At 39.0% G+C, this 18438-nt stretch overlaps 1 protein-coding gene across 3 annotated transcripts in view; it reads right to left on the reverse strand.

Annotated features, from left to right (window-relative positions):
• pde11a (phosphodiesterase 11a) overlaps nucleotides 1-18438 on the reverse strand; it is an 84622-nt gene that overhangs the window by 51457 nt on the left and 14727 nt on the right. For all 3 annotated transcript variants that reach the window (XM_057853277.1, XM_057853279.1, XM_057853278.1), the window contains 5 exons: nucleotides 18236-18325; nucleotides 12719-12859; nucleotides 12557-12621; nucleotides 11860-11992; nucleotides 8390-8465 (listed from right to left, as the gene is read on the reverse strand). In XM_057853277.1, the coding sequence (XP_057709260.1) occupies nucleotides 8390-8465; nucleotides 11860-11992; nucleotides 12557-12621; nucleotides 12719-12859; nucleotides 18236-18325 (505 nt within the window). The remainder of the gene's footprint in view (nucleotides 1-8389; nucleotides 8466-11859; nucleotides 11993-12556; nucleotides 12622-12718; nucleotides 12860-18235; nucleotides 18326-18438) is intronic.

Here is an 18438-nt window from a genome sequence, read left to right on the forward strand (position 1 = left end):
CGCTGCCGACCAAAATTGACGTAATGTCCGGTTCAAGTCTGGAATTTGACTTGGCCACTCCAGAACGTGTATTTTGTTCTTCTGAAACCATTCTGAAGTTGATTTACTTCTGTGTTTTGGATCATTTTGTTGTTGCAGCATCCATCCTCTTTTTAGCTTCAACTGTCTGACAGACAGTTTCAGGTTTTCGTGCAAAACATCCTGATAAACTTTTGAATTCGTTCTTCCATTAATGATCGCAAGTTGTCCAGGCTCTGAGAGAAAAAAACAGCCCCAAATCATGATGCACCCTCCACCATGCTTCAGGGTGGGGATGAGGTGTTGATGTTGGTGAGCTGTTCCATTTGTCCTCCACACATGACTCTGTGTGTTACTCCCAAACAATTCAACTTTACTTTAATCAGTCCACAAAATATTTTTGCAAAACTTCTGTAGAGTGTCTAAGTGCCTTTTTGGGAATGTTAAACGAGCAACAATGTTATTTTTTAGACAGAGAGATATTGGACTGTGCCAGTGATTTCTCTAAGTCTTTAGCAGACACTTTTTCGTTCTTTTTTACCTCTCTGAGTATTCTGCGCTGAACTCTTGGCGTCATTTTTGGTGGACGGCCACTTCTTGGGAGAGAAGCAACAGTGCCAAACTCTCTCCATTTGTAGACAACGTCTTTGACTGTCGATTGATGAATATCCAGACATTTAGAGATGGTTTTGTATCCTTTCCCAGCTTTATTCAAATCAACAATCCTTGATCGCAGGTCTTCAGACAGCTCTTTTGACCATTCTGTCATTGTTTGCATGCTATCCTCATTAAAATATGAAAACCTATAAATATTTGGGTGGTTTTAGTTAAAGCAGACACTGTTTTTACACCTGTTTGATTTTTAATTCAATTCCAATTCAATTTTATTTGTATACCCTTATATCACAACAAGGTTGTCTCAGAGGGCTTTGCAGAGTCAATATTATACACAGTCAGATACAGTAGATGAATTAGATGAGTTCATGTCCTGGGCATCCCCCATCCTTAGACCCTCCATGGCGGCAAGGAAAAACTCCAAAAACCCAGTGGGAAAAGAGAAACCTTGGGGAGAACCACAGTCAGGAGAGATCCACTCCCATTCCCATTTTAAAAAGATCAGATCACATTTGATGGTGATTTTATGCAGGAATGTGAGAAACTCCAAAAGGTTCAGATACTTTTTCATCCCACTGTAACTTGACGGACCGAACGGGAAAAGTCGCATAAAAGTGGACCATTTAAAATCCGATCCAGGTCACATATTTCCAGAATGTGGCTGCGGTCTGAACTGTCGAATCCCCCAAATCGGAATTCATGCAGCAATTATGTGAGCAAAGAGCGAGAGAGACAGGGCACTATGGTAGTAATTGAGCGTTAGCACCTAGCTTGAACGCGGCTTTTACTGAAGTGTCAGGCTTGACAATAGTCATAAAAAGATAAAATGGGGGGGGGGGGGTAAGTCTGAGAATGCTCGGTTTTCTGTCTGTGATCCAAATAAGCAATATTTCAAGATTGCTTACACGGCCGAGAGTCGGGGCTAACTGTCCATACAACGTATCACAAAAGTGAGTACACCCCTCACATTTCTGCAGATATTTAAGTATATCTTTTCATGGGACAACACTGACAAAATGACACTTTGACACAATGAAAAGTAGTCTGTGTGCAGCTTATAATAGATTATACTATATATAATAATTATAAAATAGAGTTAATTTATTTTCCCCTCAAAATAACTCAAAATATAGCCATTAATATCTAAACCCCTGGCAACAAAAGTGAGCACACCGCATGGGAACTACGTACATCCCTAAATGTCCAAATTGAGTACTGCTTGTCATTTCCCCTCCAAAATGTCATGTGACTCGTTACAGGAGTGCTGTCAGCATTGCTGCAGAGATTAAAGAGGTGGGGGGGGGTCATTCCCACCACCATGCTTGACTGTAGGCATGACACAATTATCTTTGTACTCCTCATCTGGTTGCCGCCACACATGCTTGAGACCATCGGAACCAAACAAATTAATTTTCGTCTCATCAGACCATAGGACATAGTTCCAGTAATCCATGTGCTTTGTTAACATGTCTTCAGCAAACTGTTTACGGGGTTTTTTCTGTGTACCGTCTTCAGAAGAGGCTTCCTCTTGGGGTGACAGCCATGCACACCAATTTGATGTAGAGTACGGCGTATGGTCTGAGCACTAACAGGCTGACCCCCCGCCCCCACACTTCTTTAATCTCTGCAGCAATGCTGACAGCACTCCTGTAGCGAGTCACATGACATTTTGGAGGGAAAATGACAGGCAGTACTCAATTTGGACATTTAGGGATGTACGTAGTTCCCATGCGGTGTACTCGCTTTTGTTGCCAGGGGTTTAGATATAAATGGCTATATTTTGAGTTATTTTAAGAGGAAAATAAATGAACTCTATTATATAAGCTGCACACAGACTACTTTTCATTGTGTCAAAGTGTCATTTTGTCCGTGTTGTCCCATGAAAAGATATACTTAAATATCTGCAGAAATGCGAGGGGTGTACTCACTTTTGTGATACACTGTGTGTGTGTGCGTCATGCACACACAGCGGGTCAATCCATATAATTTTTCAATGTAAGACTAAACAGTGATTATTAATGTTTGTTATTTGTGTCGTCGTTTTGGAAATCAAAATATGATCACTGTTGAATGACGTTGAGCCAGCATGTGTAGTCATTTGTTTTGATGTTCTTACGCATGCAGGTCAGTTTGCTCAGCGCATCTCGGACAGCGAATTAGTGCACATGCGTGATACTTGAACGGCTTAATCGACAAAGGCAGTTTGAACAGGCATGCCAAAAAAACAGATATGACAAAAAACGGGATTGTGCATTAAGACCTACAGTATGAACCTAGCCTTATTTTTTACTTTGTTATAAATATGATTTAAAAACATATTTTTGGATAGTTATTTTGAGATTTAGGGGGTATTTAGGTGTACGTAAAGGGTTAATTCCGATTTACATGGAAATTCAGGTTACGCCACCAGCATAGGAACGGAACTCGTTCGTAACCCCGGGACTACCTGTAGCTGCTTGGAGCCTCCTCAGGGCAAGCTACTTGAAGAATGTATGGTCATGATTTAATTGTGTTCAATTATGGCATGTCCCACCGTGTAACATTTTATGGGCTTGATGTGTTCCACAACACGGGAGGTGCAATCTGAGAGGGGCTAAAAAGGCCAGAGGGATGTGTTCATTCAAGTATGTTGTGGCAGCTGACATATATCCAAAACTGCCCAGAATATGTCTCAGAAATTGATCCAAAAGTGAGAAATGTGAAGTTAGAAATAAACTGAAGGACTGTAGGATGTCTTTATAACTGTGTGACTCAGCAAATGGAACTACCAGGAGCATTGTACAGATACTGTATACACAATATTCATTCACTTATCTTCCAAGTGGCTTATCTTCACGAGGGTCCAGCCTTTCCTAGATAACTATGGGAAGTAGGCGGTGTACACCCTTAGTTGGTTGCCAGCCAAACGCAGGGCAATAAAAATTATTTAGGGCTGTCAAAATTATCGCGTTAATGGGCGGTAATTTATTTTTTAAATTAATCGCGATAAAATATTTGACGCAATTAACGCACATGCCCCGCTAAAACAGATTGAAATGACAGCACAGGGTCATGTGCACTTGTTACTTGTGTTTTTTGGAGTTTTGTCGCCCTCTGCTGGCGCTTGGGTGCGACTGATTTTATGACCATGAGAAATGTGTAATTATTGACATCAACAATGGCGACCTTCTAGTTTATTTTTTGATTGCAAATTTTACAAATTTTACTCAAATGAAAACATTAAGAGGGGTTTTAATATAACATTTCTATAACTTGTACTAACATTTATCTTTTAAGAACTACAAGTCTTTCTATCCATGGATCGCTTTAGCAGAATGTTAATAATGTTAATGCCATCTTGTTGATTTAGTGCTAAAATAAACAAATACAGTACTTATGCGCAGTATGTTGAATCTATATATCCGTCTTGTGTCTTATCTTTCCATTCCAAAAATAATTTACAGAAAAATATGGCATATTTTATAGATGGTTTGAACTGCAATTAATTACGAATAATTAATTTTTAAGCTGTGATTAACTCAATTAAAAGTTTTAATCGTTTGACAGCCCTAAAATTATTATAAAATTTTACATGTACTAGACGAAAAAAAAATCATCTAATTTTAAAGAAAATTTAAAAAATATTCCCAAATCTACATTTTTAAGGGCATAATTGGATATGAAGTTATTTCTAAAATTAGCCAGCTTTATTTTCAAACATTTGACAGCGATTGGCTATTTTTTCCCCTTACAGTTCCACAGGAAGTGCTGTAATAATCTGCCCTAATTTGGTCAAAAGTTAACCTTGCTATTGTTGCTGTAATAATAGCAGAAGAATTTCTTTGGATTTCAATTTGAATGAGCGTTTAGTTACCTTGACAGACAACACAAAAACCTTCCCTCTTTAGTGAATCCAAAGTATCCTTGACTTAAGAATTTCATTTTCCGTTGATTTGTTTGTGTGTTTTTTTTTTCACCTCAGGTCGTCATGTACCACCCACACACTGCACTTTTTTTCAATTATTTATTGTGGTCTCTTTTTTCCCTGCTTCCTGTCCTTGACGAATGCATTAATACCTACACAAAAGAAATCTTTAGCACATGTAACCCAGTGTTAATTTATCAGGGAAAACTTTTTTTTCTTTTTTAATGTTTTAATTATTTTGTTAATCATTCATTGACATTTATTGAAGTTTCGCAATGCGTGTGATCAAGGGAATCAAGGTTTGGTCTCAACATTGGTAGGGACCAAGGGCATAGGTTTGGATAGGGACGGGTAGGGACATGACATTATATAGTGACTTCAGTTATATAGGAAATTTTGTCTTCCCATACGTTGTAAGGATAGAATTGACATCCACCATTATTAAGTGAATTACAGTACTTTAATTATTTTCAGGCTTACAGTAGATTGACCCCTTTTCACTTGCTGAATGTGCCAGTCCATTTTTTGCCCTCAAACGCACGTTTGATAGGCTGATGACTTGACCTGTAAGTAATGTAAAAACGTCAATGTGTGTAACACACCACTCATTTTGCTACTGAAAGTCCGACCTGCATCAGAGTTAGCATAACATTAATCTGTGCGAATTTCTCGAACTCCAGAGAAATATCCTCCGGGATGTTTTCTTCTGTTAACGGTAATTAAACTGTAAGAAATGTAGTGAACCAAGGTTTACCACGTTCTCCTCAGTCTTAATTTTTATTTTATTTATGCGGTCTTAAATATGCCCAAGGGAGCTTTCATTTTTTTGTTGAGTTTGGCTGTGCTTGTCGACAAAAGCAGTTGTGTTTTACCTGAAGGAAGGCTCAATTTTTATTTATTTTTGTTATTCCCTGGCTAAGAAGTTTTTTTGTTAAATTTGATTTATTTACACAGACAATTTTGAGTGGTATTAAGACAAATTTTTAATTTTTTGCATTCCTGGATACTTAATAGATGATTAATAAGTTTGTATTTCTTGTGTATGTTAATATAATTTATCTTCAAATAATGCGATTTAAATTTGCTAATAAAATCCAGACATTTATCTGGAAGTTTTCAAAATGTTTCTTTAGTCGTTTTTTAAAAACAAAGGTTTGAATTGAACCGTGTATCACCTGAACCAATACATATGCACTGCAAAAACCCACCTCCTTAAAACTAAAAAAAATAATAATAATAAAATAAATAAATAACTTTAATTCCCTTGTTTTCAGTGTAAATCTACTAGAAATAAGTGAAATGATCTGCCAGTGCTTCAGGTAAATTTTAATCACTTAGATTTCTTGAAATAAGAAAAATAGCTAGCTGAAAATAAGCTAAACAGACTTATTTTAAGCAAAAGGTTTGTATATTTAATATTAAAAAAAAAAAAGCTTGCTTGTCAGAAATGTTCTTAATTCAAGAATACACAGTTCAAAACATTTCCTTGATTTACAGTAGATGAAAATAGACTGACTTTATGTATGGTCTTAATAAGAACGAATAGTAATATTTACTTATGGTAAGTGGAAGAATCTGACGCATTAATCTGTCAACTAGCCTTTAACACTCAAAACAAGATGGAGAAAATTATTCGACTAGATTTAAGAAGAATTATCAGATTAAGACGTTATAAATTTGGGGTGTGAAGGTTGGTACAGTACAAGTCAATAGTAATTAGTGCTGCAACGATTAATCGATTAACTCGAGTATTCGATTAGAAAAAAATATTCGAATTAAATGTTGCTGCTTCCAATATTTGTCTAATTAAAGTGGCATTGTAATGGTTTATTTTGAAAGTGTTTGCACATAGTTTTATTGATTAGGGCGGATACAATGCCCTCTGGTCTGCCTCATTTCACATGGCTGAATCCAACAGCTCCCTGTTAAGACCAACGTAAGCTTGTTTTTGTTTGAGCTAATGTTTTTGTAATGCATTTGTAAATTAGTGTATAGATATACAGTACTGTGCAAAGGTTTTAGGCAGGACACCTGCCTAAAACTTTTGCACAGTACTGTATATTTTTATTATATTATGTATATACAGGATATACTGTATGTATATATTTTCCCCAAGTGGAAGCTTCCATGATCCTAATAAATTTAATAATTAAAAAAAAAAAAAATACAGTACTGTGCTAAGGTTTTAGGCAGGTGTCCTGCCTAAAACTTTTGCACAGTACTGCATTTAGCCGTTTTTGTAGAAATATGTGTCTGAACAATTTGTTAAGAGCATTGTTAAAAAAAAAAAAAAAAAAAAAAAACCTTAGCATTTTATAGCATTTAAGCTAGCGGACTTTTGCTATGTAAGTTAGCTAATTGTTCTTTTGTTGTGCGTAGATTCTCTCTTTTTTTTTTTTTTTTTTTATACCGTTTGAGGCTCAGCTCAGGTATTTGAATTTTTTATGTTCCTTATCCGATTACTCGATTATTCGAACTAACTAGTTCATCAATTAATCGACTACTAAAATAATCGATAGCTGCAGCCCTAATAGTAATAATTCAGTTCAATTCAATTCAATTTTATTTGTATAGCCCTCAATCACAACAGAAGTCTCAAAGGGCTTTACAGAGGCAATATGATACACAATTAGAAATGAAGCAACAAAGATGAATAGATACAATTCAAGTCCTGGGTATCCCCTATCCTTAAGACCCTCCATGCCGGCAAGGAAAAACTCCAAAAACTCCAGAGTCAATTGGGAGAAAAATGAGAAACCTTGGGGAGTACCACAGTCAGGAGAGATCCACTCCCAGGACGGATAGACAGGAACCCCAGAACTGCTAATGGGAATTAGCAAGCGAAGTTATAGTCCTTGCTTAATACAAACTTATTTTGCATTAATCATTTAGTCTGTCGATTAATTAGGTTTTTATTGGTGAGAAATGTAGCCCTGACCCCCGTTCACCCAATCTGTTTGGTCTTGTTAATGTCCCGTCCCCAGCAAAAAGTGTACATGCAGGTTAACTGTTAAATCGTGCCTACCAATATTGAGACCAAATGAGGACTACTTTTCTCCTTTTTTAAACGTTTTTGAAAAAGCTCCAGGGAGCCACAAGGGCAGTGCTAAAGATGTGGTTCTAGAGCCATGGGTTGCTGTCCCACGAGCTAGCCCATTAATGATCTGCTATTGTGTTGTTTTACACTTTGAGTAATGACCCTGCACATTTCATGCAGGCTGTTACATACATTTTCTTTTGCTAATGTGTCTTATTTGAGTTAAGTGTGCCAATCTCTTACAGAACCTACTTTAGTTTGCCCTAAATTCATACAATTTACAACAACAGAGTCCCACGAGGAAAAGGGTTACATTTTTGTGTGTGTTTATTTTTTTTAATCCCTTTTTACTCAATTAACACAATCAACTCCTGTGTGAGATCTTGGAAATTTTGAAGGTTGCTATTATCGCTCTTCACAGGAGTATTTAGCACCAACACCAGTAGGGAGAGGCTCAATGATTTATCGCAGTGTCAGTGTGGTGTCGGCCCCGGGCTGACTCGCAAACACAAAGAGAACAATGAGAGAACACCACCGGAGTGTAGACTGGATCTAATCACAAACATTCAGCCTCCGATATAATCCCTCTCACTGAAATTTGTCTTCAAGCAACATAAATAGAGCACAGGACCAATTACGATTCAAAGTAATTACGTGTGACCAATTAGGCCCACAAACGCTGTACATATTCACTCATACGGCAGCATCTTGTGTACAGTATATTCTACCTAGAGGATTGAAAACTGTTGCATCTCTATGACCACAAAATGCATTAACAATATTTGGAAATTAACTTTAATTGATTGTTCACTTACCAATGATTTGGTGATCGCTGTTCCATATAGGAACACAAAGCACAGAGCGAATGTGGAAGTCTGAAAACTGATCCGCCTATAGAAGTAATGGTGAATGCATTAATAACAATGATGACCATTCATCTGCATTGTGAACAAAGTATTTACATATATTTTACTCAGAAATTACCGTATTGGCCCGAATATAAGACGACCTTGATTATAAGACAACCCCCTCTTTTTCAAGACTCAAGTTTGAAAAAAGACTTTTTGAACACCAAATTAATTTTTACACAGAAAATAATTACAGTAAATCTGAAACAAATGTTTATAACAATATATTTGAGAGAAAAAGCATGTTATTTTGCCTCATTCGAATCTTACTATCTGAACATTTAAATATGTAAACTAAAGTGCAATCACATTCGTAAATGAATGGCTTCTGGTTTTTGAAATGTAAATAAACCAATCTATTGTGATAGAACGACAAAATTGTAATACAGTGCCTTGCAAAAGTATTCGGCCCCCTTGAATCTTGCAACCTTTCGCCACATTTCAGGCTTCAAACATAAAGATATGAAATTTAATTTTTTTGTCAAGAATCAACAACAAGTGGGACACAATCGTGAAGTGGAACAACATTTATTGGATAATTTAAACTTTTTTAACAAATAAAAAACTGAAAAGTGGGGCGTGCAATATTATTCGGTCCTTTTACTTTCAGTGCAGCAAACTCACTCCAGAACTTCAGTGAGGATCTCTGAATGATCCAATGTTGTCCTAAATGACCGATGATGATAAAAAGAATCCACCTGTGTGTAAGCAAGTCTCCGTATAAATGCACCTGCTCTGTGATAGTCTCAGGGTTCTGTTTAAAGTGCAGAGAGCATTATGAAAACCAAGGAACACACCAGGCAGGTCCGAGATACTGTTGTGGAGAAGTTTAAAGCCGGATTTGGATACAAAAAGATTTCCCAAGCTTTAAACATCTCAAGGAGCACTGTGCAAGCCATCATATTGAAATGGAAGGAGCATCAGTCCACTGCAAATCTACCAAGACCCGGCCGTCCTTCCAAACCTTCTTCTCAAACAAGGAGAAAACTGATCAGAGATGCAGCCAAGAGGCCCATGATCACTCTGGATGAACTGCAGAGATCTACAGCTGAGGTGGGAGAGTCTGTCCATAGGACAACAATCAGTCGAACACTGCACAAATCTGGCCTTATGGAAGAGTGGCAAGAAGAAAGCCATTTCTCAAAGATATCCATAAAAAGTCTCGTTTAAAGTTTGCCACAAGCCACCTGGGAGACACACCAAACATGTGGAAGAAGGTGCTCTGGTCAGATGAAACCAAAATTGAACTTTTTGGCCACAATGCAAAACGATATGTTTGGTGTAAAAGCAACACAGCTCATCACCCAGAACACACCATCCCCACTGTCAAACATGGTGGTGGCAGCATCATGGTTTGGGCCTGCTTTTCTTCAGCAGGGACAGGGAAGATGGTTAAAATTGACGGGAAGATGGATGCAGCCAAATACAGGAACATTCTGGAAGAAAACCTGTTGGTATCTGCACAAGACCTGAGACTGGGACGGAGATTTATCTTCCAACAGCACAATGATCCAAAACATAAAGCCAAATCTACAATGGAATGGTTCAAAAATAAACGTATCCAGGTGTTAGAATGGCCAACTCAAAGTCCAGACCTGAATCCAATCGAGAATCTGTGGAAAGAGCTGAAGACTGCTGTTCACAAACTCTCCATCCAACCTCACTGAGCTCGAGCTGTTTTGCAAGGAAGAATGGGTAAGAATGTCAGTCTCTCAATGTGCAAAACTGATAGAAACATACCCCAAGCGACTTGCAGCTGTAATTGGAGCAAAAGGTGGCGCTACAAAGTATTAACGCAAGGGGGCCGAATAATATTGCACGCCCCACTTTTCAGTTTTTTATTTGTTAAAAAAGTTTAAATTATCCAATAAATTTTGTTCCACTTCACGATTGTGTCCCACTTGTTGTTGATTCTTGACAAAAAATTAAAATTTTATATCCTTATGTTTGAAGCCTGAAATGTGGCGAAAGGTTGCAAGGTTCTAGCCTGGTACACCAGACTCAACGCTGTTCCAGCTATTGAGTCTGGCCACCCTTCCCACGGAAACAATTTCCAGGGCGGAGCAAGCCACAGCATACAGACAGCGGAGTGGACCAATCAGCGACGGGCAGACGTGACGTTAGAAAAATGGCGACTTCAGGATGACGGACTTGCGCGCGGAAGTAAACATACGAAGAGAGCGGAGTTTATTCGACATGGCTAGCGCGAGACAGATTGTTGTCAGTGACTCGTGTCGATGTGTTTTTGGTCATTTAAAACTGATTTTACCGTGGATTGGAACATATTCTCGGCTCTGCCGTTCACCGTCTGTGTTGCTGAAGGGACGACTGTCGACGCGCAAGAGTGACGTTGCTTGTGAAGAACACGTGACGCAAATAAACGAATCTGATTTGTCGATTGATTTTGTATCTGCTCGAAAAGGCCGTTAATGGGAGGGGTTCCAGACTATTTCTCTCAGTGTTTGAAAAATACAGGGAGAATAGTCTGGCAGAGCCAGGCTAGCAAGGTTCAAGGGGGCCGAATACTTTTGCAAGGCACTGTAACTGCATTAACCATCAAAGTGAAGTCTAACTGTAACTGTAGTCTTGAAACAAATCTGACAAATGAAAAACATTGCAATAAAATAATGCAAACTGGTTAAGCTTGAGAGTAGCTGAGATCTGTCATGACAGAACATCGCTTCAATGATATCTGGAGCCATCTAGCGTCGTGAATGGGTATAACGTCTAGACTGTTAATATAAGACGACCCCCACTTTTTCAGTCTTATTTCAATGCAAAAAACATCGTCTTATATTCAGGCCAATACGGCATACTTAACAAGACAGACGTTTTAGGAAAATATTTTCGACAATACTCACTTGTTTCATATTAAACTTTAAATTTCAATTTATGGAGAAATTTCATCGGAATGATTTCATGTTGGTAAGGAAACGCCCAATGATTTTTGGGGTGCTTGTAACAATAAACAATAGCAAACACTAACCTTTTGGTCAAAAGTGTGAACATTTGCAAAGTGTATTTTTGCATAGTAATGTGTTGGAATGTGAATTATGTGAGTAGGCAAAGATGTGAATCATTGTATTGGAATTACTAAATGGGATTTACACTAATGGGAGGTTTGTGTGTAGAACAATAAACGGCAATGGAGATTTTTTTTTTTTTTTTTTTTTTGCAGGCCCAAGAGTCGGTGGGAGATAATGGGCACTGCTTTTGTTGGTCCTAGTTTACTGTCAGTAAGAATTTGCTTGTAGGTTGGAGTTTATTATGAATGAGAGTTAATAGGAAGGTTTTTTTGCAGTGGATTTGTATGTCATGTCTGCGGAAGCACAACCATGTGATTTCTCTCTTTCAATGCAAACATATGTAATGATTACCTCAGCATCAAAGCGAGGATCCTGGTAAGCGTCGCTGATGTTCACAGGAAGTCCTGTGGATGCAACCAGCTCTGCAATGCTGTTGTTGATGAGCCAATCAGAGTAAGAAGACTTTTCCATACTGTCCTTGAAACTAGGGACAGAACATGAATAAGATGAGAGGAAGCCATGTCTGTCTCTTACTTTGTCATTTTATTTCTATTCTTATGACAATATATTACAGTCACGTAAAGTGTGTCTTATCTACTGACAGTGGTGTTGTATACCACTGCAGTAAACAAAGTTTTCAATGAAAACATGATTGACAGTGTACTCGAAACACAATCTTATTGGATCTTAGTGTCTAGGTGTACCTAATACTGTGGGCAGTTTACATGGCATTCATCAACAGATTCTGAACAATAATTCAATCATTCCACACCCAGCCATGCCCAGCGGTGGCGAGAATTCTCAAAATTAAATTAAAGACAGCTCCCACAGTCTGCCTGTTATTCTTTACTCCTAGAGGAGAGTTTTTTTTTTTAGTCCTTGATGAACGCTTTACAGATTCAGATGCAAAATGTGGAAAAATATGACACACAGAGAAAAGGTTACCTAGATGAAAAGAGAAGAAATGAAAAGCAAAAGTAGATTTTTTTTCCCATTTGGCCACATCTAATGGAGAAGGTCTTTCTGCAGAGTCAAGCGTCATACGTACCTTGTTTCAGCATCAGCACTGCACTTAGGTGACAATAATTCAAAAGACTTGGTGAACTTCACTACCTGAAACATTCAAAAGGACAAATCACTACATTTACTTTCAACATTTCTCTCCTAATTTGGTGCGAAACTGTCGAAGGTTCACAAAATGTGACAATACCGGTGACTCGATGTCCTCCAGCAATTGAACAGAACAGCGCTCGCACTTTAACAATGTCTGAGCCCGATGCATGATCTTCCTGACAATTTTCTCCAGGTCGGTCTGTTCTTCAAACAGGTCGTTGACGACCTCGAGAAGAGCCTGGATATTAGAGGCAAACAAAGAAACTGCAGGTTACAACTGCCAAAGAGTTTGGCCTCTAAAGCATAATAAGTGCTCAGCAGGCTGCACTTCTTCAACGATAGAAACATTGTGCTTCAGAACATAGAAACAATGCGACGTGATAAGCTTCCACAGTCAAAGCAAATTAAGTCCTTGATGTATGGCAGGGCACAGAGAATCTAATACAAAGCACATAAAAATCATTCCCCTCCCACAGAACTGTGTTTTCATAATGTTCTCGCCATAACATATCAACGAATGGCATGAATAAGTACATCCCATAACATTCTCTCAGAGATGTACAGTGGGACAAATAAGTATTTAGTCAACCACCAATTGTGCAAGGTCTACTTGAAAAGATTAGAGAGATCTGTAATTGTCAACATGGGTAAACCTCAACCATGAGAGACAGAATGTGGGAAAAAAAACAGAAAATCACATAGTTTGATTTTTAAAGAATTTATTTCCAAATTAGAGTGGAAAATAAGTATTTGGTCACCTACAGACAAGCAAGATTTCTGGCTGTCAAAGAGGTCCAACTTCTCCTAACGAGGTCTAACAAGGTCTAACGAGGCTCCACTTGTTACCTGTATTAATGCCACCTGTTTTAACTCATTATCGGTATAAAAGACACCTATCCACAAACTCAGTCAGTCACACTCCAAACTCCACTATGGCCAAGACCAAAGAGCTGTCGAAGGACACCAGAAACAAAATTGAAGACCTGCACCAGGCTGGGAAGACTCAATCTGCAATAGGTAAAACGCTTGGTTTAAAAAAATCAACTGTGGGAGCAATTATTAGAAAATGGAAGACATACAAACCCACTGATAATCTCCCTCAATCTGGGGCTCCATGCAAGATCTCACCCCGTGGCGTCAAAATGATAACAAGAACGGTGAGCAAAAATCCCAGAATCACACGGGGGGACCTAGTGAATGACCTACAGAGAGCTGGGACCACAGTAACAAAGGCTACTATCAGGAACACAATGCGCCGCAAGGGACTCAAATCCTGCACTGCCAGACGTGTCCCCCTGCTGAAGAAAGTACACGTCCAGGCCCGTCTGCGGTTCGCTAGAGAGCATTTGGATGATCCAGAAGAGGACTGGGAGTTATGGTCAGATGAAACAAAATAGAACTTCTTGGTAGAAACACAGGTTCTCGTGTTTGGAGGAGAAAGAATACTGAATTGCATCCGAAGAACACCATAACCACTGTGAAGCATGGGGGTGGAAACATGCTTTGGGGCTGTTTTTCTGCAAAGGGACCAGGACGACTGATCTGTGTAAAGGAAAGAATGAATGGGGCCATGTATCGAGAGATTTTGAGTGAAAATCTCCTTCCATCAACAAGGGCATTGAAGATGAGACGTGGCTGGGTCTTTCAGCATGACAATGATTCCCAACACACAGCCAGGGCAACAAAGAAGTGGCTTCGTAAGAAGCATTTCAATGTCCTGGAGTAGCCTAGCCTGTCTCCAGATCTCAGCCCCATAGAAAATCTGTGGAGGAAGTTTAAAGCCCAACGACAGCCCCAAAACATCACTGCTATAGAGGAGATCTGCATGGAGGAATGGGCCAAAATACAAGCAACAGTATGTGAAAAGCTTGTGAGGAGTTACAGAAAATGTTTGGCCTCCGTTATTGCCAACAAAGGGTACATAACAAAGTACTGAGATGAATTTTTGGTACTGACCAAATACTTATTTTCCACCATGATTTGCAAATAAATTCTTTAAAAATCAAACAATGTGTTTTTCTGTTTTTTTTCCCCCACATTCTGTCTCCCGTGGTTGAGGTTTACCTATGTTGACAATTACAGGCCTCTCTAATATTTTCAAGTGGGACAACTTACACAATTAGTGGTTGACTAAATACGGTACTTATTTGCCCCACTGTATACTATATTGTTGACCGACAAGCACTCAGCTGGAATTAGACTCAACCATAGACTTCATTATCAGTTGACAAGACAACTCCTACAGCCATTGAGCCACGGCTTCTTGGGCCAGACAGAGCATCGTGGCAGCTTTCACTGCGATAAACTCAAACATACGCTGCGTTCTAATGCCGGATTTAGGTGAAAACTGTGCATTCAAGCAGGTAGGGGTGTCTCAAAAGTGATTTGGTCGAGGAGTCAACATACTGTAATTAGCACAATGCATGCACTTTGAAACGTTGTGGAAAAAATGAAATGATGGAAATAAATAGCGTAATTTTAGCTTTAAATATTTACGTAAAATGAATGATAACTGCCCGGTTTTTTGCTTTTAACCAAGAATCTAGACTGTTTTACGTTCATATCTATAGAAATTCCCGGATTTATGCATTTATTTACAAAAAATTTCAACTTAAAAAGCTCTTTGTTTTGTGCCATGTTGGATTTTGTATCCAGACACAATAGTGTAATTTTACATTCAAATAACCAGGTAATTTTCGGCCAACTGCCTGTTTTTCAGCAAAAAAAAGTAGTAATTTAAACATTTCTGCGCCCATCCAAATAAAATTCAGCTTTTACGTGTTTTATTTTATGTAACATTTCAATCTAAAATCGACGAGGGCCAGATAATCAGCAAGATGTGCTGAGGCAATAGTGACATCGGAATTCAACCTAAATAAGTAGTGATTGTACATGCCAAATTCAGTAAATGACTTATAGCTCCCTGATGCAAGGTTCGATCTTTTTCATATCTGGCATGTATGTGATGTATCCCAGCCTGAACACGACTGCATCAAAATATTACCCATTAGCCCTGGCGCCCCCTGCTGGGTGCAGGAAACGGCATTTTTGCACGACAGGCTCCGCCTGCAAGGGGAAGAATATCAATTGACCTCAACCCTGGTTCAGGGGAGCCTTTAGACATGTGTTCAGGTGCCTGATGAAAAATATTGAGGTTTTGTTAAAGCAGAGGGTTCAAAACAGGAAAGTGAAAATGACCATCGCCATTTTGTCTCACCACAAATTTTGAGCAGTCATAACTTGGCAGATTTACAACATATCTGCGCCAAACTTCCCGTGCTTGGTGAGAGTCGTACCCTGAAGGGTCCTGTATGGGTCATTTGCAGATAGCCGGCAAGACGTGCTGAGGCCATAGTGACATCGGAATTCAACCTAAATAAGTTGTGATTGTACAGTAAATAGAAAAATGCAAAATTTGCTTTTATTGAGTAAAAGTAAGATGATTCTGCATGCTTTCCTCAAGTATTAAGTTTGTGATGTGAAGATTGAGTGATTTATTAGCTGATGAAAACTTATGTCAAAATTGCACTAAATAAAAAAAAATTAAAGTGCATGTGAGATGAAAAAGCATGCTTATTTCATAACACACGCGGTATTTTATGCTCCTGAATGATATGGACCGCTTGGATGTTTGTGGAAGCGATTGCTATATTTATTTAGTTTTTTTAATCACGCACCATGAAAATGAGCGACTTCCGACAACAGTCTCGAGTTGAGAAAGAGGGCGCTGTGACGTGTACAGTAGAAGGAGTCCTCTTCACTACACAGCCGTACTGTTGTATGAGAAGAACTAAGGATTCAGCTGATTTTGCGGATTAATACATTTATTTTTCGCATCACGCCAGCCAAACGGCTGCAGAAAAATCTTGCTGTGTGAGGGAGAGGCGTGTGCGCCTTTTTGGAGTTTCAAAAGGTTCCCATTCACCGTGGATATTGGCCAAAACAAGCCCTACTACTGTGGGACCATAGGACTTACGAGGAAGTGAGTAAACATCTTGTTTTGTATTATGTCAAATACTGGGATCATTTTAATACGGAGGTGGCTTGCATTTTGTGGCTGACATGCTCCTTGTCGCACATACCCCCGCCGGGCGAGTACTATACTCGGCTTTTGCACTCTTGGTGAGCCCGATGTTCTGTCAAATTTTCCACCCGATCAGAAATTGCAACTTTGTGTTAAAAATAGCCGCGAATACAGCAATTACAAAGTAAACACTACTAACTTTCTTTAAATAAAGAACTACTTACGTTTGATCATTGATAGGCATGTAAAAAGCTCTCCTCATGCACATTAGCTGCACGTTAGCTGCATAACAACTGCAGCCGCCCTCCTCCGGGGAACGAACTGTAAATTGCTCTCCGCCGGGCGGTTTGCCGATCAGCGAAGCCAATCGACAACCCAGTCGTCATGTCAAAAGTTCCGGGCTAGTTATGTGTGATTTTCCGCTTCAAAGACTTTGAAACATCACTCGGTTCGGGTTAGCATGTCGGCTAGCTGTCACGCCTCTTGGTTTGTTTACATTCTCCGAAACCGGAGAAGGGAAATGACATAAGCCTGATTTAGGTGTCATAAAATATCGTTAGGGAGGTGCGACAGTAAAGGTGAAGTCAACAGTTTTGACCATTATGGAGTACTTTTGCCATGTCGTCCTGAATAAGTGCATTTTATTATTTCATATTCCATTTAGCACAAGACTGTTATTTGTCATGACCACGCCATTTATTTAGCAATTGGGGAAAAATACTTGGATAAAAATAATATCCTGTAAAAATATTGAAGTAGATAGACAGAAACAATGACATTTTGCAGCTCTCTTCGTCGCGTTTTCCTCGCTGTGAATAATTCCCCCTCGATGGGCTGACTGGTCCTTCTCAAGCCATTTATTTAGCTATTGGGGAAAAATACTTGGATAAAAAGAATATCCTGGAAAAATATTGGAGTAGAGAGACTGAAACAATGACATTTTACGGCTCTCTCCGTCGCGTTTTCCTCGTTCTCAATAATTCCCCCTCAATGGGCTGAGGGTAAAACCCACGAGCCCATTCTCCCGCTGACGTCATCCACCTGTTGGGGACGCTAGAGCCCTATAACGGTAGGCGTGGCTAACCGGCAGATTAAAAGACTAATTTCTCGTCATCTGCGCTTTGCTACATTGTTGTATATAGTCGAATTGTCTCAAAATATGATTCAAATTCACATAATCATGCTATTTAAGACTTTTTTTCTCATGTCGTATGCTCTTTAAGTCACTATTTCGGGCAAAGACTTATATGATATGTTAAGTATTGTGATTTTTGTGCATCTAGCATAACATTTTAGAATTTATATCCATTTTAAGTTCTGTTATATAAAAAAATAATTAATTGGGAAATATCATACGAATATGTTTAACGGAGGGGCCTGATTTGGTTTTAGGTCGCTAGCGGCTTCTGTTTTGAAAAAATTTGAATTTTAAGTTTTTGAAAATAGGCCCCCTACGGAGTGGCCCCTTGCCCCGTTTCCCGTCAACTGATAGTGAAGTCTATGACCCAAATCCTCACCCAGATCTGATTGACAAGCATCAGTGGTGGTATTGCTGATTCCAAAGAAGGGAAGAGTGGGCCGTTCACTTACCCGACTTCTGTCATATTCTTTCCTTGAGGCAGCAAAGAGTTGAGCGTTGGAGATGGCAATGCCACAGAAGGGCAGGTACATCTGCAGTACCTGCGCACATAAGAATAAAATTGTCTTATCGTCGATTATCATCAGCAGCCGTAGCAGCAGTAAAGCTCATGTTCAGTGCCTGATGGCACAAAATTACTGACGTCTGTTTTCTC

This window comes from Corythoichthys intestinalis, chromosome 12, assembly GCF_030265065.1.
Source record: "Corythoichthys intestinalis isolate RoL2023-P3 chromosome 12, ASM3026506v1, whole genome shotgun sequence".
NCBI classification, from domain to species: Eukaryota; Metazoa; Chordata; class Actinopteri; order Syngnathiformes; family Syngnathidae; genus Corythoichthys; species Corythoichthys intestinalis.